This window comes from Chrysochloris asiatica, unplaced genomic scaffold, assembly GCF_000296735.1.
Source record: "Chrysochloris asiatica unplaced genomic scaffold, ChrAsi1.0 scaffold00038, whole genome shotgun sequence".
Taxonomy (NCBI): Eukaryota; Metazoa; Chordata; class Mammalia; order Afrosoricida; family Chrysochloridae; genus Chrysochloris; species Chrysochloris asiatica.
Window position 1 is genome coordinate 13,338,430 of NW_006408556.1, and position 21,528 is coordinate 13,359,957.

Consider the following 21,528-nt stretch of genomic DNA (forward strand, 5'->3'; position numbering starts at 1 on the left):
ATGAGCATGCCTTTCTAGGGGACACACTAGGGGGATGCCAACCCTTCACCCCTCATATCCTCCTTCCTGGTTTCCAAGGGTCAAAATGATTCCATAAAGCAATAGCATCCTTTCTTATCTGCCTCTGAGGAAAGGGTTAGGGAATGGATGAGGGATTAGTTAGATACCCTCCAAACAAACAAGAAAACACAAACAAAAAAACCCCCAAACCTATTACTTGTCAAGTTAATTCTGAATTATCTCAAACTCTGAACTACAAACAGGTTTTCTAAAGCTGTGAATTTTTCTCCACCCCATCTTTCAGTTAGCAGCTGAGTGCCACCTATACACTCATATCAGTTCATCTTAGTAGAATTTATAGTCCCTCAGTTTCAAAGTTCTTAATGTTATTTTGGTGGTTTTAATTAGTTGTGTTCATTTGTGGTGAGAGCGGGAACTTCTTGTCTACAGCTTTCAACTTTTTTATGTTATGACATACTTAAAAAAAATAATAATACTTGTTTGGCATACTAGGAAGAACTGAAGGGGATTTGGTCTCAGACAGGGCTGTGCACAGCTGGAGTTGAGCAGCACACAGGCTCTGGCCTCCCCAGGCAGCCCAGGAACCAAGAGCATCAGCATCTCCTAGCACAGTGTTGGGAAGCTCCTTCTGATCAACTATCTCATCCATTATGGAAAGCAACTTGGGACAGGTTCCAAGAGGGTGACCAGCTCGTCAGGGTTTAATGAATGCTGGGAATTCAGATGGCTGAATTGTTTCCATGGCAGATGATGGAGAACTCCCACATGTTCCACCCACATTAGGAGCAAACACCAAGACAGAGATGATGGAGACAATGTTAACTGGTTAAGTGGTGGTTTTCTTTTCCCACATGACTGCTTTGGGCCTAGTTCCATCACCTAGTTGTATGTGATGGAAGTGATCAACCGGCAGAACTCCTTGGGGTTGCTGTGTGCGTATGGGTGGTGACAGAGAGCTTTTCTCCTCATGAAAGAGGTGATGAGAGGCAGGAAGAGTGACTGAGCAAAGTCAAGGGCAGTGAAGAAGAGAGTCCACAGAGAACACTAAAGGTACAGTAAAGACCTGAACCCACATCTAGTCGATTCCAATGACTTGGCACTTTCATGCCTGGTGGCTCTCCCTGTCTCACCAGGCACCGTGCACTCCCACTCAGCTCTCAATTGTCCTGCAGAGGCAGTAGCTCATGCAGACAAACACTCAACATGTGATCAACAGACACACTGCCTCCACCAACTCCACTCCAGAAGGCCCAGAGGTCGTGAGTGGAAACTACAATAGAGCCAATTCTATCTACTATGAAAAGTCAATAACCAAACATGCAAATGACCCGCTCTCAGGAAGCAATGGGGCACAGGACTCCTGGCAACCTACCGGCATAGTGGTAATTTGCTAAAGGATGATATTTTAACCTGACTGGCTTCCGCAGCAGCAGCGTTTCCAGAGCAGCCTGCAGACCCAGGGGAGAGAAAAGGCAAGTATCAGTAATGGGACTGTGTGTCCTAGGGAGACCATCTAAAGGGGATTTGCACTGCAAAGTCTGCCCAGGGGAACACTGCAAGGAAAACCAAGCAGAGCCTTTCTACTTGAGGTTTCCTTCTCAGCACCCAACAGCCTCCCTGGCTGGTGTGCTTGTAGCTTGAGAATGTGAGAGGAAGGCAGTAGTGGCAACACAGGCCAACTCCTTCCTGGGTGAAGACCCTCAACCTCAGAGATGGGTGGGGCTTCTTCTGAATGGAGGCTGAATCCCTAGGGAAGGGCTCTGAGGAAATGAGTAGGTGATTTGTAACTGTTTTTACAGATAAAAGATCACATATTTCATTATAATTGAACATAAACAGCTATATTAGTAATAACTGGTACTACACATATACTTCCAGAGTCTAGCTAAACCCTTTTCAAACCCTGCCTGCCGCCTTTAGTCTCATTGATGTTTTAACAAATGCTGCAAGTAGAGGTAAGCAGGGGATGACTTAAGAGTCAAATCTAGAATTTTGCTACTGTAATTGTGGCCCACAGGTCAGCAGCCCCTGGGGGCTTGTTAGGAGACCTCAGGCCCTACCGCAGACCTCCTGAATTAGAATCAGCATTTTAACAAGATTCCCCAAATGACTCAAGTCCAAGTGAAATTTGAGAAGCCATGCTCTACAGTGTGGGTCTCAAAGGGTTAAGGATACTGGTAAGAAATACTGATAATCTCTTGAGAGAGTAGTATTGAGGAATTTGTTTACTTTCACATTTTCATAAAATTACAAAAGCAGGAAGCTTTTTGTGATCTGGTACCAGGAAGAACCATGTAATGACTAGGGGGGAAATGGAGGTCAGTGATGGTATGGTACTGCCAGGAGGAAGAGGCTAGCGAGCAAACCATCAGCTCAGAATCTGGGAAGAGGCAATGACACATGAAAGTTTTGGGGCACCCAAACAACCACATCACTAGTTGGTGTTCAGTAAACACTTCCTGTTGGTTGGGGAAGAAAATAGTACTAAGAATATTGATTTTTGGTTAGTTTCTATAGGAGGAAAATCACCAGCAGAATTACAATAGACCATTTTAGTTCCAGCTTACTGCAGTGAGGCCGTCTTTCTCTATCCTTGGAGACCTAGTACTCTGTTGTGAAGTTCGAGACTTCAGAAAAATAAATCATTCTAATTTCCCAAGACAGATATACCTACAATTATAGCTTTGGGAAAAGACGTTATAAACAGAAGTCCAACTGGAGATTTTTTAACAGGCATTTAAATGTTCACCTATTAATTAAGGATAGATGGCACAGGGCCAAAATTCAAGGTGATGATTATTATGCTAGTTATGAGTTGGTTGTATGGTATATGAGCCAATACAGAAACTTGGGAAAATATTTTTAAGAATTTTGACATATTCCGTGTGAACTGGGAGCCTGTTTCTCATGATTCCTTACCATCACATCACCTTTGGCCTCGAAGAGAGAGTGCAAAGCAAATTCAGAATTGGTTCCTCCACCTGGCAATGCACTTGAACAGCATAAATTCAAGAGATTCTCCACTGTTGGGGACAAGAAGCCACTGTATCAGAAAGTGCTAAGTATCATGGAAAAACAAGTGTCTGTGGGCATACAGATCCAGGAACTGGGGATCTCACTGAGACAAACAGGTCTCTCCCACCCAGTTCCTCCCTCGGCAAATACCTCTTTGCTGGAGGTCGTGGTTTTCCAGCTCTGGCCAGGGCTTCCATACCAATGTGGCTTTGTGTGTGTCGTGGGCCAGGGCAGAGGTGTCCTGGAGTTCTGGGATCTCTGCTTGGAATCTTAAGCCAATGTTGATGCGTCTTTAATAACAAAAAGAGCAATAATAACATCTTTAATATGATGGCCTAGGCCAAGGGCAGCTGTCAGAAACTTAGGCGAGGAGGAACCAGTTCCTTCTGCAGAAAGAACGCAGGGGCATTTCCTCATAGTGTGACCCTAAAATTCCAGGCATTACTTTTTCACAGGGACAAGGAACAGCTTCAAGACTGGGAAGAGATGCTGAGGGGAAGAAAGGGGCAGTTTGCCTAGGGCTTTACTGTTCACTTACTCCCTGTAAGTGGGAGAGAAGGCTAACAAATTCCAAGGTACATGGCTGATGGTACCATTTAACTAGGAAAAGTGGGTGAAATACAAATGGGACATATCCCTTTCAGACCACTTTCATATATATCATCCCACTGGAACCTCACAAAGACCTGGGATGTAAGTAAGACAGCTATAATTATTCTCATTTAATAGATGGTGGTGGTGGTGTGCTGTAAAGTCAATTCCGACTTATAGCGACCCTGTACTGGGTTTCCGAGGCTGTAAATCTTTACGGGAGCAGAAAGCCTCATCTTTCTCCTGTGGAACTGCTGGTAGTTTTGAACTAGCTGACCTTGAGGTTAGTAGCTTGACTCATAAACACTATGCTACCAGAGCTCCTTCATTTAATAGATAAGTTGCCTGAAACCTAGCAAGGTTGATGTTATTGATATCAAATAATAAAATGGTGTTGGGGCTGGAACTAAACTCAAGTTTTTTTGATTTCTGACTCAATTTACTAACCACTCCACCACATGCCTATTCTTGAAACTAGCCACCTCTCCCCTTCCCTACTGCCCACCCAAGTCCATCTGTTAGAGAGCTGGTCACTCCAAGAGCGATGAATCAATGTCACTGGGGTATGAGAGGAAGTGGCCACAGCTAGACTGGTCCTCTGACTCCAAAGATAAATGCTTTCACGATGACTTTACTTTTTGGCAAGTATCTTGAAACAACAGTACTTTAAGGATACTGAGACCCTATGGAACAAGGATTATGAGGATAGTGCTGAACCAGGCAATGTTTCAGTGTGTCGTACAGAGAGTTAGTAGGAGTCAGAACCGACTTGACGGCACTGACAACTAGTTGGTGCCTCACAACAGCAATGGAGCACAATTCTTTTCGGACACACACAGCTGCCACGAGTCACACTGTTAGGACAGCAATTGGTTGCTAGTTACAACTTCTATCACTTTTCTCTCAGTGTACTTCTCAAGGTCCCTGACCCCTTTCCTCAGCTGAGGCTTCTGTTCTAGAGAATAATCGGCTTTCCCTTACGGTTCAACATCCACGGTCTGCTCCCCAGGGCCTGGGGTGACTGTCACATTGTTGCCATCGATGCTACCTGAAACATAAACCAAAAGTCTCCAGTCAACATGGAGGGGGTAGTGAGGAACAAGACCAATTACTTCCTGATGCAGAAATGAAAGCAAATGAGCTGTTACTAAGTCCTAAGTGGGCCCCTCTCCTACCCAACCCAGGCTACAGTTGCCCCCAATAGTCTCCAGGGAGTTGGGTGTAATGTGGTACGAAATGTTATAGGGGTTACCCCATTTCTCACCCAGGGTAAAGAAGCCAACTACTTTACTGTTAGTCCGCCAAGCTGTATCCTTTCTATGAAACTATTCTTGCTCCAGAAAAATATTCTGGCCACAGTTAATCTTGATACGTCATGCTAAAATGTTGAGGCATAATCTTGCATAAAATGCCTAATCCTAGGTGTGCTACGTGTGTATTGTATTTAGTGTATTTATTCTGGCTATTTTACACAATCGTCCATGACAGTCTTAGTAACACAGTGTATGTAAACTTCAACTGTGTCTTTATCCCAAAGAGACAATAATGATCACTTTATGTGCTTGTCTCTCCAGCCAGATTAAAAGCCCCTTGAAGATTAGAATTGTATCTCATTGTAAATATTTCTAGCATATATCACAGTGCCTGGAATATACAGCAAATATTTCCTAAGAGTTTGTGTAATAATTAGACCATTTAGAAAGAGACCTCCTAGGATAGTATATCCAACACAACAAGGGCAAAATGCCCCGGTCCAGGAAGAGGTTAAAGGGCTAACTCACTGGAGCGGCAGAGCAGCACTCGCGGTGTGGGAGTCAGGGGTGTGAGGGGCAGCTGCGGGTGGGCACCAGGGCCATGGCCAGAGATGAGAACATTGCTGAAGAGCCCTGAGCCCTGGCGGACCGGGCTAAGCATGGGCGGGGGCGTGTAGGGGGGTAGCTCGTGGGTAGGGTCCAGGAGCAAGTGGTCCCCAAGTACTCGTGGGGAGCGCAGCTGACTCTGGTACAGGGTGGCACCGGAGTAGGAGGAGGCGGGGTTCAAGGCGTAGGAGGGCGGTGGTGGGATGAAGAGCGGTTCTGGACGGTGCCGGAACTTTTTCTTCTCCTGTACAGTCTTGAGGGGTTCCTCAGCTTTGGGCACGCTCGGCTGATGTTTCCTGGGAATTTCCTAAAACGGGAAGAATGGTCTGACTCAAATACTTAGGTCTCCCGACAGGTTATTTCTATAGATTTCGGGAAAAGTAAATTTCTGCTGTTCTGACGGGGAAACTCATCATCCCACCCATCATCCTCTTGTCTTAAAATGCAGCCATGCCCATTTTAGGCCAATAGAGTGCCTGATGGCTTAACTATAGAGAAAACTTTGGTCATGGCGGAAATTCTAGTGTCTGGAGAGATATGGATGTAGTAGGAACAGTGGGTGGGCAATAAATTCAAATTCTTTATAGCTTATCACTACATTCCCATCTCTTGCATGGTATCCAGCTGCGTGGGCTCTAATTCCCTCAACACTCCCCAGGGACAAACATCAGGAACAGAAACACAACATGTGTTCTAAGAAAGGTACAGAATAATCTACTCAGGGAAGCTGGGAGCAGGGGGTTCTGGCTCAGTGCAGACTTTCTGTGCCAGTGACCCCAACAGGATTCTCCTTAATAACTTTCAGACTGGGGAAGAGCCACTTTTGATATTTAGGGGCGGTCCAATAAGCTCTTCTAAAAGTTCATCTGGTTAACCTCCCCCCTCACAACCTCCCAACACTGGTGGCTCATTTGTAGCAAGCCCTTCCCCAAGACTGGCTTCCTGTCAGCAGTGTTAGTTTATGATTCGTTGGCAGCCAGAACCAAGCATAGTCTGTAAGGAAGATATGCCACATGGATACATATATATTAATAAGTAAACATATGCACGCAGATAGAGCAGGGCATGCCAAAGCCAAACAGAAACAGACTTGGTCGTGTGCCAGCACCAGCACAGAAAACTCCAGAGCTGGGTGTGGTTAGGAGAGGCTGTGGTGCGATTGGGAGGCAGCAGGGATACCTGAAGAAAGATTCTGGGCAGGTTGTGGTACCCCCTCAGGTTCTGCAAACCAGTCACAGCTGCAGTTCCTGGCAATTCCTGAACCCAGGGTGGCGCCTGAGTAGGAGGCAGCAGGGGGTGATGGGAAGGGTTGACCATGTCATGTGATCAGCTGCCTCCAGGCCATGTGACCTGTCCCAGTCAGTCCCTCAGCTCTGGGATCTTCTTGCTCTGAAGCACCTTCTGCCTTCAGCATTTTATGATCTGCCTCACTCCTGTTTCTCCTCCAGCTTCTCAATCTTCCAAAAGACCCTCTCAGTCTCAGGGAAGCAGACAGGTGGGGGAAAGAGGAGGGTGCAGAGCGCCTCCCCAGGCTCCTAGCTTCAATATGGAGGTTCCTAACCCCTACCTCACCCCCAGGGGGCTCTCCCTAGGCCAGAGCTCTCCAACATGCCTACTCTCCCCACCAGAGGGCTCCTCACCAGAGGCTGAGGAGGAGAGGGGTGCTGAGAATGTGTAAAAGGTGCCTGAGGGTGGGTCCATCCCCCCATGCCCTGCGCACCACCCCCCTTCCTCTGACATAGAACAATTCCTGAATCACTGATGAGGTAATTCAAGCACATACAGACCTCATGTGATCTTAACTCTGTACTGGAATCCAGACCTCTGATCATGGTATCAAAGGTTCCCTTTGGGCTCTCTCTCCTCCAGCCTGCTGTCCCATTATTTCAACTCCAAGTCTGAATTTTCTGATTTTCCAGGCAAGACTCTGAGCCACTTGGGCCAGAGAAGAAACCCAGAATATTACCTCATAGGAAGCATTTACAGTGCTGCATCTGACCAAGCTATTTGGAACCTCAGGGGGTGGGGCCAAGTTCTGAGGGCTTTTTACAGCTGCCCAGGTGATTCTGAAGAACAGAGAGGGGTGAGCAACCCTGATGAAGCCAACCTTCTCAAGGTCAGAGGACGAAACACTGCTCAGAGTCTCAGCTGGCTGGGAGCAGAACTGGTCAGGACTCCTCTCTGGGCCATTTAGTTTTTTCATATCAAGTGCAGGACCTTGCTCACATGTGCTCAATCCCACCCACATGCTTCTACTTTGGTCCATCTCCCCACATAAGATGTCTCTCCTACCTTTTCCAAAAAGCCAATTCAGTTTGTGTCCTCAAATCCTTGCTCGAAACTTCACTAATGATGATCTCCTGAGCAAACTCACACACATTTCCTCCTTGCTCCCCACTCCCCAGGTAAATGACTTTTACCACTCAGGTGCTCCCATTGGCTGCACACAGAGCCTCACTGTTTCTCATCTGCCCTTGTCTTTTCCTTAGTCTTGAATGGGTAAGGGTGTGTGTTCTGCCTGCCACTGAGCCCGTGTATCTGGGAGGGAACCTTATTGTGTGCCCAGCTTCAGACTGAGAGTTCTCCAAGGGAAAGAACAGCGTCTCTCCCACCAAATCATTCCCTGAGCAAAAAGGGAGCTTGGGAGTATCAATTTCGCTCTCTGCCTGGTGCAAGTCGTGCCAGTTATGAGCTTCTTCTGTACCTTGGGAGGTTCCCCATCAGTCTCTCTTCTTCCGAGACCTTGATGTAATATGGAGAACCAAAAGAGTTCTTTCTGGACTTTTTGTTGTGAGTTATTTGCCTTGCTCCTACTCTGGCCCAACCCAATCTTCATTCCTCTTGGAGTCCCAACAACCATTCATTCACATTCTAAGAACAAGTATGTATCAGTACACGACTTTGTGGGAAGGGAAAGGTCTGATGTAGCTAACCACATGGGACACAAACTCCCAGGGCCCAGAGATGCAGCCCCCAGTCCAGAGAAAGAGAGAAAGAAAATCACAAAGAGAAAGGAAAAGAAAGAGTGTGACAACCCTCTCTGCTCCAGAGCCCAGCTAAGCTGTTTGCCTGAAGCAACTGGAATGTGAGAAAAAGAATTAACAGTGAGTGAGGAAACAAATCTCTTTGCTTTCCTGAGATTGAGGCTGAATGTCACTTAGGGGAACCACTTTGGAACTCTTAATGCATCAGGTCTTCCAAGAGTATTCAACCAGGTGTGATAGTCAAAATATAGACATACCTCAGAGATATTGTGGGTTCAGTTCCAGACCACTACAATAAAGTACATGTCCCAGTAAAGCAAGTCATGTGAAGTTTTGGCTTCCCAGTGCATTGAAAAGTTATGTTTACATTATTAAGTGTGCAATAACCAAAACTCACTGGCATCGAGTCACTTCTGACTCATAGCGACCCTGTATAGGGTTTCTGAGGTTGTAAATCTTTATGGGAGCAGAAAGCCTCATCTTTCTCCCTTGGAGCAACTGGTGGGTTTGAACTGCCAACCTTGTGATTAGCAGTATAGTGTTTATCCTATAAGCACTCTCTGAAGTGTGTGATAGCATTATAGAAACATTTTAAGTATTGTGTGGATGACCAAAATGTGACCCAGTGACAGGAAAAAGATGCTGTTGGAAAAATGGTACCAAGAGACTTGCTCGATGCAGAGTTGCCACAAACCTTCAATTTGTAAAAAAGGCAGTAAAGTGAAGCACACTAAAATGAGGTATGTTGGTATCAAGTATAACAAAATGTAAGGCTGAGCATCAGAATGGATGCAGGCCTATTTCTTGGAAGACCTGCTCTGTCAGTGGCTACCTCTTTAGTTGCTGGATGTAAGTTGCTCTGGAGATCTTGGGGGAAGGGACCAGTCCCTGGGCAACAGCTATTTATGCTCCAAGATGGAAGTACTTCAACCTTTTAATGACTGGCATGACTGTATCAATGAGTACCAGTTGAATTATCATGTTTGAACCTAGGCACACGATCTGGTCTCAGAATTGAACCTGGATAGTTGGCTTGGTAGAGTAACAGGTGTTTAGGGGGTAGCATGGACAAGGCAGGGACTCCTAAGGCTGCCATGCAGGGGCTTGGCCCCAAGAGGCCCAGACATGTCCCAGCATAGGCCAGCTGACCCTATCTCCAAGAAAGCAAAGGGATCTCCCCACCCTAGGCAGGCAGGGCAGAGCAGCAACTCACAGCAGGTGTGCGGGGGACAGCCCCTTGGGGTGAGTGTGGGGGAGAGAGGGTCATCCTCACGAGCACTGGCATCTCGTCGTCCGACACCGAGCTGGCTGGCTTGTCTCTGGCCGAGGGGGCAGCACCGACGCTGTTGGCGAACCCCTGTGAGCTGGGCTTGGGCGGGAGAAGCTTGACAGGGACAGACACGGGCATGACCATAGGCGTGAGGCTATCTGCCTCGGGAGGGAGCTGCTGCGGAGGCGGAGGTGGAGGCGGAGGCGGCAGTGGCGGCTGGGGCGGAGGCTGAGGCGGCGGGGCCTTCTCTCCTTCCTCCTACACAGACAATAAAGGCTTTGATCCTGGGCTGCAGAGCAGCTCTCACAATGGGGGGACTAGTTCTGCTGTTCCCAAAAGGCTCCAGGACATCAGGAGTGGGTGATAGAACCCCTACAGGGTGGTTTCCTTCCTGCAACCCTGAATCTCTTGACCCAAGTGATGCCAGATGGACAGGGCATTTAAAAACCATGTACCGTGTGCTAATTATATACCAAAAAGATGTTTTGTTGTTACTTTTAAAGAAAAGAGCACAGACTTGTAATCAGGCCTGTAGGTGTGGTTCTGTAGGTTAAGCACTGGATTGCGAACCACAAGGTTGGCAGTTCAAATCCACTAGTATTCCTCCGACCTATACAGGATGGCTATGAGTTAGAACCGATTCGATGGCACTTAACAATAACATAATAATAATAAAAAAGCCAGTTGCTGTCAGTCACCTGCAGCTCATGGCAACCTCTTGTGTGTCAGAGTAGAATTGTGCTCCACAGGATTTCAGTGGCTGCATTTTTGGAGGTAGATCACCAGTGTGATTCTTCTAATGTGCCTCTGGATGGACTCAAACCTCCAACCTTTTGGTTAGCATCTGGATACGGTAATTGTTTGCACCATCCAGGGACTCCACATGTAGACTTTCAATTCTAGGGGGCCTCAGTTTACTCATATTTCAAGAGCATTCCACTTTGCATTTTATTCAGATAAGGAAACCAGTTTGAAAGCCCAAAGCACGTTTATTTTAAGAAGTGAAGATAAAGCTCTCTTATCTGGTGTGATCAAGAGATAGAATGATCTTGCTCATCAAAGTTTTGATTAACAGAATCAATCTCATAGATTTAAATGAAGATCAATGCTATTCAAAGAAATCTGAGAAAATTCTTTGAATTTTCATCTAACTCTAAATCTACATAGAAATGGTTTACTATTTCATCTTTCAGAGCTAAATCCTGAGGAGCTTTAAGGATCTCTGGATGCTGGAGTCTAACAGTGCACAGGTGACTAGAAAGGTTTGGTTACATCGGCTCTCCCTGCACACTCATCTGGAAGATCCAAGTGATTCTCGCCTTGAATCCAAGTGATTCAAGGAGCAGAAGTTACAAATAATATAGTATCAACATATTTTCCTTTGTTGTCTTCTCCCAGGAGGTGGAGGAAGGGGAGGATGAGAGTCCTCAAAGGATTTCTAGCACCTTTTTGTTGGGCCATGGTTCAGAAAGCCAGTGGAAGTGGGGCATGTTGGACTTGGCTGGCTCCCAGTGTCAAAGTGTTAATGTGTTTCTGTCAAGAGGATCCCATCGCTTTCTATCTGGGTGGCAGCAAAGCAAAGCAAGCAGCACATAGCTTAGGAAGGACCCAGGGGTGGCTCCCCACTAACCTGTTTGAGGCTGGGGGAGGCTCTCATTCCCCCATGGGACCGCATGTGGCCATTCAGGGCAGGCAGGCTCTTGAACTCCTTCAGGCAGATGGAGCATGTTAGCTTGTTCTTGGCATCAAACTGCTCCCCAAACACTCCTTTGGCTTGGCCACTGCTCAGGGGTAAGGTCAAAGAGAAAGAGCATGTATGTTGAAGAAGGGGAATGAATGATTGTATCAGCAAAACCTCACACCCCACAACCAACACATCTTATCCTTCCAATGTTCCCATGTCCACGGTCCCATTTCTACCCTCCATAATACCCATCAGATAAATCAACTCAATTTAAGCTAAAAAACTGAGGCCTAAAGTCATGTAAGTTGAACAGATCATCCTGCTTCACTGCAGACCTACTGATGCTAGGCTGTTCTCTTTTGGCCAACAGCACTTCCTGGAAAAGCCCTCCGGCAGAGACCCTGGTCTAAGTCCTCTGGTGTTCAGCTTCTACACCGCATACTCTTTAAGCTGTTTATCAGGCTCTGGCTAAATCTTCAATTATTTCACCTGCCCATAAGGGGAGGAAGCAAATCTGTAGGAATCATTGATGCTTCTGCAAAGTCTAGCTCTACATGCGGCACACAATAGACAATAAATACACATTGACAGAATGAATGGAAAATGAACAGAACATTAGCTTTGGAGTCAATCCCAGCATTGCTGTTTACTTGATGTGTAACTTTAAGCTCCGTGAGCCTCAGTTTTCTCATCTGTAAAATTATAATAACAGCAAGCAAGTACTGAGTGCTTACTATATGCCAGGCACATGGTCATCATGCTCACCCTCACTAGTACTATACATAATATATTATACTGCCTAGGAGTCCTAGTGTGGCGCTGTGGGTTAGTGCACTGGGCACAAGGTTGCTTTGAACCACAAGGCCAGTGGTTCAAGCCCACCAGTTGCTCCTTGGAAACCCTATACAGGGTCAGAACCAACTACACAGGAAGTGCTCAAACACAATAGTTGCTGTTATTATTCATACGACCTTCTTTTGATGAACTGACCTTGAACTAACTCAGAAGTGAACTGTGAGACACACCCAGTAAGACCCCCAGTTGCCTAAAATGCCAATATGCCTCCACTGAGCCATCCTACCTTGACTCAGGGGATCCTGGCTGGGCTCGGCCATCAGGTAGATGCATCTTATTTTGAGCCAAGAAGAACACCGAGAAAGAGAAGGGGAAACAAACACATCTCTGAAGGGAAATATCCTCGAGTTGGAAGTGCACCAGGGTCTGCCCCCACAAGACTCTTCCAACCTTGCATGGATCCCACTCATGTCCACTCACTCCCTTGCTATCCCAATACCCTGGGACCTCTTCCCTTTACTAGCTCCCTGAGACTCAAGGGGCCAGAGCTGCTGTCAGCCACAAGCCTACCAGGATGTACTATCTGCTGCCTCATTCCTTTCTCTTCACCTACTGTGCAAAGACAGCTTCCATCCCCACATGGGACACAGAAAGGAGAGTTGGATGCCACCACACCATGCCAGGTGATCTCCTGCTGGGATTCCTTGCCAGCCTTGGTCATCTTATTCTCATGTTCCCACGTGCTCTCAGTTACTATCAGGCCTGAGCCCCAGACAAAACAAGATCAAAGAGAAGTTCATCTCTGGCCTTTTACACCCATCAGAACCCTGTCTCCACCCAACTAGATCCTACTCAGGGTTCTGTCCTCTCAAGTGCCACACTGCCTGGAGCCACAAGGGGACACACTGAAGCATGAACGGTGCCCGGCACATGGAATGCTGCCTTGTGGTCAAATACATGCGGGACGCAATCATGAAATTAGTTCATTGTGGCCCAACAGGATAGCTTGGTCTGGGCTCTAGATATAGTTTATGTGGCTAGATGGTTTCTAAAATTCCTGAATGAGTCGGCCACTAGCTGGCGTCTGCTCTCCAGTACACTGCAGTTAGTTGCCGCCACTCCCTGCTGTCTCCCATCAGGCCATTTTGTCATTCACTTGACTTGCCTGGATCCTCTGGGCAGGTCAAGTTATCATCTCTGCAGCTATATGCAATAGCCCTTTTTTGGAGATTTATGATGCAAATTTATGATTTACAATCAGCCTATGAAAGGCTCTGAGAAACCCTGCGGCATACAGCAGAGCAACCTACTTCACTTTAGGTAGTCCTGAATTTATTTATCCACAGAATCCATTCCCTCGCCCCCAGCAATGTGTACTGAACATTTAAGGACCGGACCAGCTGTCCTGAGCAGTACACTCAGAAATGCTTCCATAGGTCATTTCCCTCCCAAAAGGGGAAACATTTTCATGCAGATCCCTAGGGAAAGACACCCCCACTCTGTCCTGAGCACTTGACTCAAGGCCCTGACCATCCCAGGAATCATTCAGGAGAAGACACAGTATTTAGGCCATCTCCTTAGTAAGGTTATCAGCTCAGCAGGCAAAGTTCTGAGTCATCATGGGTTCTGTGTGGCGCTGTAGGATCAACACTGGACTGCAAACCACAAGGTTGGCAGTTCAAACCCACCAGTTGCTTCTTGGAAACCCTATACAGGGTCTCTATGAGTTGGAACCGACGCTACAGCCCTTAACAACAACACCAATGACAGCACCTGGTAAATGTAGGTTCATGCTTATGGAAGGATTAAAGAACCAAAGGGCTGAAGGGGCTGGAGAGAGAATTTGGCACCGTATGCATTCAGCCCCCTGTAGCACATCGAGATACCAGGAAAAACTCCCACTGTGAGAATACCTGGGGCCACATGGCACTGGGGGACAGCTGCTGGTGCTGAGGCCCCATGTTGTTGAGGTGGACCCCACTGGGGGAGAGGAGTGGCCGATGGGGGAGGGCACTGCTGACCCGGTTCAGGTCTGAGCTTGCTGGGTCCCCCATTCCTGTATCTGGAGGTCCCAAGTCCCCGTGGGAGCTCAGCAGGGTCTGGGCCTGCCTGTCACTAGGGTAAGTCTTCGGCTGACTGTCCTCACGCTGCTGGTGCTGAGGCAGTTGGCTCTGCTGGTAGAGGGGGTGACTGTAGGGTTGCTGAGGCTCTTGGTAGTAGTACTGGGGCACGGAGCCCAGCTGAATCAGCTGGACAGCATGCGCCTGCTCCGGGGTATACTGGTGGGGGTCCCTGTGATAAGAAGTGGGCTGCAGGTGAATCTGCTGTTGCTGTTGCTCCTGCAAGTGCTGCATCATGGGTTGGGACTGATAATACTGAGGTATCTGCATGGCACCCTGCCTCTGCTGCAACTGCAGCTGCTGTGGCTGCTGCTGCTGGGGCTGGGAGGGGCGGATCTGTTGCTGCGGCGGCGGCTGCATTTCTGGCATGGAGATGTGCTGCTGTCCAGCTTGCTGCTGCTGCTGCTGCTGCTGCTGCTGCTGTGGGTAATACTGGTGTTGCTGCATCTGTTGCATGTGCTGTGACAGCATCGGAGGGGCCTGCAGCGTCTGTGCCCCCTGCACTGGCATCTGAGCCAGTGGCTGCTGGTAGTCATAATAAAGGTGCCCTTGGGGAGGGTGCTGCCCAACCTGAAGAGCTGGTTTGGACAGTCCGCCAGTGAAACCAGGGTGAGGCTGCTGGGGCACCTGCTGGTAGCGGGGAGGAATAGCTGGTGCGGTGGGCTCCATGGGCTTCTGAGACAGCAGTTGGCGGAGGGCACTGTCAGGGGTCCCATCCATCACTGCCGACTGGGCGTGCAGCACCTGGGCCATATTGTTGACCTGAATGCGCAGGTTTTGGTTGGCAAACACCTGGGTGAAAGAGTCCAGTTTGTGCAGGACACCACTGGTGAGCTTCTGGGTCCGGATCTCACTGGCCTGAGAGTAGGTGTACTGGTAACCATCAGTGGGCTCAGCCTGGGCTGGTGCCCCCCACATCATATTGGAGTTGGCCAGGTTACCACGTAGCTGGACATGGTTTCCGGGCCCAGAATGGCCTCCCCACCCTCCCTGTCTCGAGGTATCTACTTGGCCAAGGTTTTTGGAACCAACAGATAATCCCAGGCCGTCCCGAGTATCTTGAGGGAAGTGGGGGGAGATGGGTGAGGCCTGAGGGGCATCCATCCCACCCCCTGTGACTGTATTCCCATAGTTGTGGTTCAGGCCACCATGGACGCCAAGTGGGGGCTGTTGGCAGAAGAGGTTCTCATTGCTGTGGGCCACGTGATTGGTCTTGTACAGTTGCTGATCCCCCATGGTGCCGGCCTTGGTCGTGAATGTCCAGCCAGAAAACCATATAAGAAAAAGTAAATGAAACAAACCAAAAAGGATTGAAAACCCTGAGAAGCTGAGAGGAAGCGTTCACACTACTCCACGGCTGACTTGTCTGTGCCGGTGGCTGGAGCCAGGTGTCCCCGCTGGCCTGTACCACTCATGTGCAGAGTGGGGGTTTTCACATCCTCACCCAGGCTGAGGGATGGACCAAACACCACCTTGGAGAAGGGATGCTGCTCACACCTGCAAGACAAGAAATCAAAGGAGAGGAAAGGATTAACATGGAAGTTGTCCAATGAGCAATGCTACTTCCCAGGTCTAGTAATAGGTATGCCTGGGTGGTACAAACAGTTTAGCACTTGGCTGCTAACCAAAGGGCTAGCATTTCAAGTTTATCCAAAGGAGTCTCGGAAGAAAGGCTTCTTCAGGAAAAAAAAAAAAAAAGTCATTGAAAATCCTATGGAACACAGTTCTACTCCAACACACAGGAGTTGTCATAAACTGAAGAAAGGGGGTTTTATATTCTCACCTGGGCTGAGGTACAGACCAAATAGGGACTTTTTTCCCCCTTCTTGTTACTGCTGGTTCAGCAAAAGACTAGACTAGAAATACCCCATTTAGTGGACTTCCCACTTTTGTAATGGATTCTGTAGATTTTGACCCACATGTGAATGTAATCAAGCCATTGCTGACAGCTCATTAGCTCAATGATTTGTTCATTTATTTTTTGTTCATTGATTAATTCATTCATCCATTCTTCTGAAGCCCGGCTATTCTAGGACCACCTCTGGGGGATATGAGGAAATTTAAGACATTCATTAACCAATTTACCTGTTCAACAAATATTTACAGTAAGTGTACTGCAGAATGCTAGAAAGTGATTAGACAAAGAGCCTGCTCTTCAGGAACTTACAGTCAGAGAATGTGACAGGACACATGAGTAATACAAGGGCAAAGAGAGACACATCAGGTAACGATAAAAGTAACAACTATGGGAATTCAGAGACTGGAGTGCTTATTTGCAGCAGAAGAAAGGAATTAGAGAAAGCTTCAAGACGACTGCTGTGTATGTCCACTTGACGGCCAAGTTGACATGGTCACCTGGCCATCATGATCCCTAATCAGGGAAACAGCTGTGCACAAGTGTGACCACCTGACCAGACGTCTATGACACAGGCTAACACACACACACATTGAACTAATCAGATTCCCTCTTTTTAATTTATTTCATTGTTGTTACATATATCACAAAACATACACCAATTCAACAAATTTCTACATGTACATTTCTGTGACATTGATCACATTGTGTAATCATTCTCATCCTCCTTTTCTGAGTTGTTTGTCCCCTATTAACATAAGCTCAGTGCCCCGTAAGGTTCCCATCAAATCGTTCAAGTTACTGGTATTAGTTTGATCCTATATGTGTGTTGTGGAGTCGGTTCTGACTCATAGGGTTTCCAAGGATGTAAATCTTTATGGGAGCAGAAAGCCTCTTCTTTAGCAGAACAGCTAGTAGATTCTAGTTGTCGATCTTGTCAGCTCATAATCCACTAAGTTACTAGGACTCCTTTGATCCCGTATGATGCTTCTGATTAGTGCTGTCAAGTCGGTTTTGATTCATAGCGACCTTGTATAGAGATTCTCCAAGGAGCGGCTGGTGGGCTTGAACCACCGACCTTGTGGTCCAGTGCTTATCCTACAGTGTCAGGTAGTTCTTAAAAGAGCTCAAAGCTCAAGGCAGACCTTTTTCTCTAGTTAAGTTAAACTATTATTCTGTTTTAAGAAGACCTCACAGGTATTCTGGGTTTATGGTTTAAAGATTCTCTCAGAGCAACAGTCTCAGGGGTTTATCCAACCTTCATGGTTCCAGGAAGTGCGGAATCCATGAGTATTTGAAATTCTGTTCTGCATTCCCCCTCTTCTGAGCAGGATTCATCGATAGAATCTTTGATCAGAATATTCAATAATCATGGCTGGGCACCATCCAGTTCTTGTGGTCTCATAGCGGTTGTTCATGGAGGCAATCAGCCACGCCTTCCACCATATGTTTCATCCAAGAGGACACTTCAATGGTCACCAACACATGAAAAGATGCTCAGTGTCATTAACCATCAGAGAGATGCAAATCTAAACCACAGTGAAATACCATTTCACTACTGGTGTGGCATTGTAGGGTAAGCACTGGATTGCTATCTGCAAGGTTGATTGTTCAAACCCACCTGCTCCTTGGAAATCCTATACAGGATTGCTATGAGTTGGAACCAACTCAGACACTTAACAACAACAGGATGAAATGAAAGGAAATGTAACAAATATTGGCAAGGAAGTGGGGAACTTGGAACGCTTATCCATTACTGGTGGGAATGCAAAATGGTATAAATGTTGTGGAAAACAGTGTGGTGGTTTCTCAAAAAAACTAAAATAGAACTACCATATGACCCAGAATTCCAATCCTAGGTATACGCCCCAAAGACTTGAAAGCAGACACTCAGTATAGGTTTACACATCAACCAATATTCACTGTAGGACTCTTCTATTACAATAGCTGAAAGGTAGAAACCTAAATATTTATCAACAGATGAATAGGTAAACAAATACTACTCAGCCAGTAGGAGAAATGAAGTCAAATTACAATAATAGTAAATAAGTCATACACAAATATATGACTTCACTTACATAAAAAGACAAGAAAGGCAAATTATGAGAACAAAGGTTATTATTAGTATGGTGCTGTAGGATAAGCATGGGATGCAAGGTTGGTTTGAACGGCCAAGTCAGCTGTTCAAACCCACCAGCCACTCCTCGGAAATCCTATACAAGGCCCTATGAATAGGAACCCACTCAAGGGCGCTTAACAATAACAACAGGAATGTGAGGGAGAGGGAAAAGGGAGCAAGTAAAATAGTGATGGAAATATCGTATCAAGGGTAGGGTTGCACAGCTGATTATTATAACTGCTGTCAATAAGTGGCACACCTGTAAAGAACTAAATTGGCCAAAGCTGTGTGACAGATAGATTTACAACAATGACAAACCAAGAAGAGTAGCTGGTAGCTGCTGACGCTGCTTAAGTACAACCCAAAGTCTCATGGGATCTGGTTTCTTGGTTTGGAGGCTTAGGGTAATGGTTTCAAGGGACATCCCAGTTAATTGGCCTAATAACATGTTTAGTGTTTAAGTTCTACCTCCTAATTTGATGCATAGGGTCTAGGGTTTTAAAAGCTTGCCAAGGGGCCATCCAAGGCACAACAATTGCTCTTTATTTGCCTGGAGCAACAGAGGAAGAAGGAGAGTCAGGAATAGGAGGAAGCTAGGGAATGTATGTGGCTAATTAATTGCCTCCAGAAACAACTGTCTCCTTTGCAATGAGACCAGATTCCCTCTTAGCAACACAAACTAGACAATTTAGAGAGACTGGTCTATTTCCTGTTTGAGTCCATAGTGGCTTCAAACTGGAGAGTATACAACACTTTCCAAAAATGACACGCACACAGTTTTACGAGAATCAGTGCCCAGCTCCTTAACTTCCACAGAAACTGCAAAACCAAGTGGTGATGGAGGCTCAGGCTGTCCTTTCCTACCTGCTCCTCCAGGATCATCTCGTTTACAAACTTCTCACCATCCCACCTCACATCTTAACCTGGCTCTCTGCTTCCTGGCCACTAAGCAAGAAGACACTCAGACAAGTGAAAAATAGAACAACTCTAACACACGAATAACAAAATCCTTCTGCAAGACAGGTGGCTTCTTAGTTCTTTTTTTTAAACTAGGAATTAACTAGGATAAAATTTGAGTACTAGTCAATGATGTAAGTTTTGGTATATAACTGAAAAGCAGTGACCTGCTTTAACAAAACTAGTATTCCTACTTACTAGTTTATGTGAAGGAGGATTTTTGGTGCAACTTATAGCTGTATAGATGAAAAATCAAAATGCAACAGATGCTAATCCTTGTCTTCGCCTAGCAACAATCTGTTTCTGGACCTGAGAATTTCATAGGTGTGCTCACCATGTGATAACAAGCTGTACACTACAACCCGGTCATATAGGGGTGTGAATCTAAATTGTTGCAAATGGTTAGCGTGCTTAGCGGTTTGAGTCTGCCCAGGGTTATCTGGAAGGAAGGCCTTGTGATTTATTTCAGAAAGGTCACAGTTGTTGAAAACCTTATGGAGCACAGTTAGTTCTACTTTGGTACACTACTTTGGAGCTGACTCAACAGAACTGGTGATAGTGGATATATGTTGTTAATCAAAAAAAAAAAAGAGAAGAGTCATTCCAAACCACCAGGTCATTAAGTGATGCATTTTCCATATAGCTTTATGTACTTATTAATTATTTACCTAAATTAGTAATACACTTATGTGGTTTTAATCAATTGTGTACTATTAATAATTATAATGATAACTCAAACCCAGAAGAAAATTTTCATACTTAGAGCTTTATGAATTCAGGAAATGAAAGTCTATAACTTTATATAAAATTGTTACAGGGAAATATAATAGAGTGGTGGTGTTGGTTATGTGCCATCGAATTGTTTCTGACTTATAGCAACCCTGTATAGAGTTTCCAAGTCTGTAAATTTTTATGGGAGAAGAAAGCCTCATCTTTATTCTATGGAATAAATGGTAGATTAGAACTTCTGATCTTGTGACTAGCAGCCCAGCTCGTAATACACTACACTACCAGGGATCCTATGATAGTTGTTAAGTGCTGTTGAGTCAGTTCCTGCTCATTGCATCCCTGTATAGGGTTTCTGAGGATAGACTGGTGAGTTTGAACCACCAACTTTGCAGTTTAAGCCAACCTGTGGTCCAGCACTTATCCTACAGCACCACACCAGAACTTCTACTATGATAGAGTAGCATATAAAATTTTTTAAGTGTGATAATGTATTACATATATTACTTTAGGATAAAATTGCGTGGGGAGAGTAGAAATAGAAATAAAAGTTCACCTATAGAGCTTGTTTATGCTTTTAAAAAATGGATGGTGGTGGGTACCAGATTTCTATGGTGTTTAGATTCCACTGGATAAATTAAAAACAGTGATGTAACAGTTTTACTTACAAAATAGCAATGTTTACATTAGGCTGGAAATTGCACCTTCTGCAATCTTAGGATAAAATATGCAGATGTAAACTTAAAAATGTGTGAGGGTGTTGTAAAAATTTTTACAGAATTCTTCTTGGGGGAGATTTTAAGCAGAAAGTTGGAAGAACACAGCAGAAATGCCCGCCCCTCAATTGGGAGCTAGCCTGAGTTGGTTTCTGACCCTTTCTAAAGTATCAGAGAAGGAGAGGGCAACATTTACTGTTTGATCTGGAGGAATGGAGTACATACAACAGCAGCAGGAGACAAAAGTTGGCTGGAGCAGACCCTGACTCTGCAGCTATTGATGGGCAATGAGAGAAGCAAGGAGACCAAGTTACCTTGCAGCTCAAAATGTGGTCCATGTCACCTGGGAGCTTGTTGGAAATGCAGAATCTCAGCCCCAGCCCAGACATATGGAATGTGAATTTTATTAAAAGCTTCAGTAACTCATGTGTGCATGAAAAGTTGACAAGTGTTGGCTTAAGAAGCAGCCCTGATGCTGACAATGGGAAGAGACCCTTCTTTCTCAAAATGCTCTGCCCCTCAGGGCACTCTCAGGAGTCTGGAGAGACACTCCCTACTAGTCTCTCTCCCTAGACCTCCTCACCTGCTGATTCTTAATGACTGCCCCCAGGTTCAGACCATCTGAGCTCCTGACCTGCTGACTCCACACCAAGGCTGCCTAAAACTCAACATCAGCTTCCTACAACTGGATGGATCCTCTTCCAAAACCTTGCCCTTGACTCTTTTTTTCTTCTTTTTCTTTCTTAAATGTTTTATTGTGAATTATGTGATAGTTTACATGGGAGAACATTAGTTTTACATTCATTCTATCATATA

General features: G+C 46.0%; 1 protein-coding gene across 3 annotated transcripts in view; it reads right to left on the minus strand.

Annotated features, from left to right (window-relative positions):
- Positions 1-21,528, minus strand: part of TRERF1 (transcriptional regulating factor 1) — a 289,891-nt gene that overhangs the window by 33,080 nt on the left and 235,283 nt on the right. The window contains exons 4-12 of one of the 3 annotated variants that reach the window (XM_006860460.1): positions 14,133-15,836; positions 12,506-12,552; positions 11,371-11,521; positions 9,744-9,998; positions 5,409-5,793; positions 4,609-4,675; positions 3,187-3,326; positions 2,941-3,044; positions 1,394-1,469 (exon numbers count right to left, since the gene is read on the minus strand). In XM_006860460.1, coding sequence (XP_006860522.1) covers positions 1,394-1,469; positions 2,941-3,044; positions 3,187-3,326; positions 4,609-4,675; positions 5,409-5,793; positions 9,744-9,998; positions 11,371-11,521; positions 12,506-12,552; positions 14,133-15,575 — 2,668 coding nt within the window. In that variant the 5' untranslated portion in view covers positions 15,576-15,836. Of the gene's footprint in view, positions 1-1,393; positions 1,470-2,940; positions 3,045-3,186; positions 3,327-4,608; positions 4,676-5,408; positions 5,794-9,683; positions 9,999-11,370; positions 11,522-12,505; positions 12,553-14,132; positions 15,837-21,528 lie in introns of those variants that run through there. The other 2 variants (XM_006860462.1, XM_006860461.1) reach the window with 2 other exon arrangements.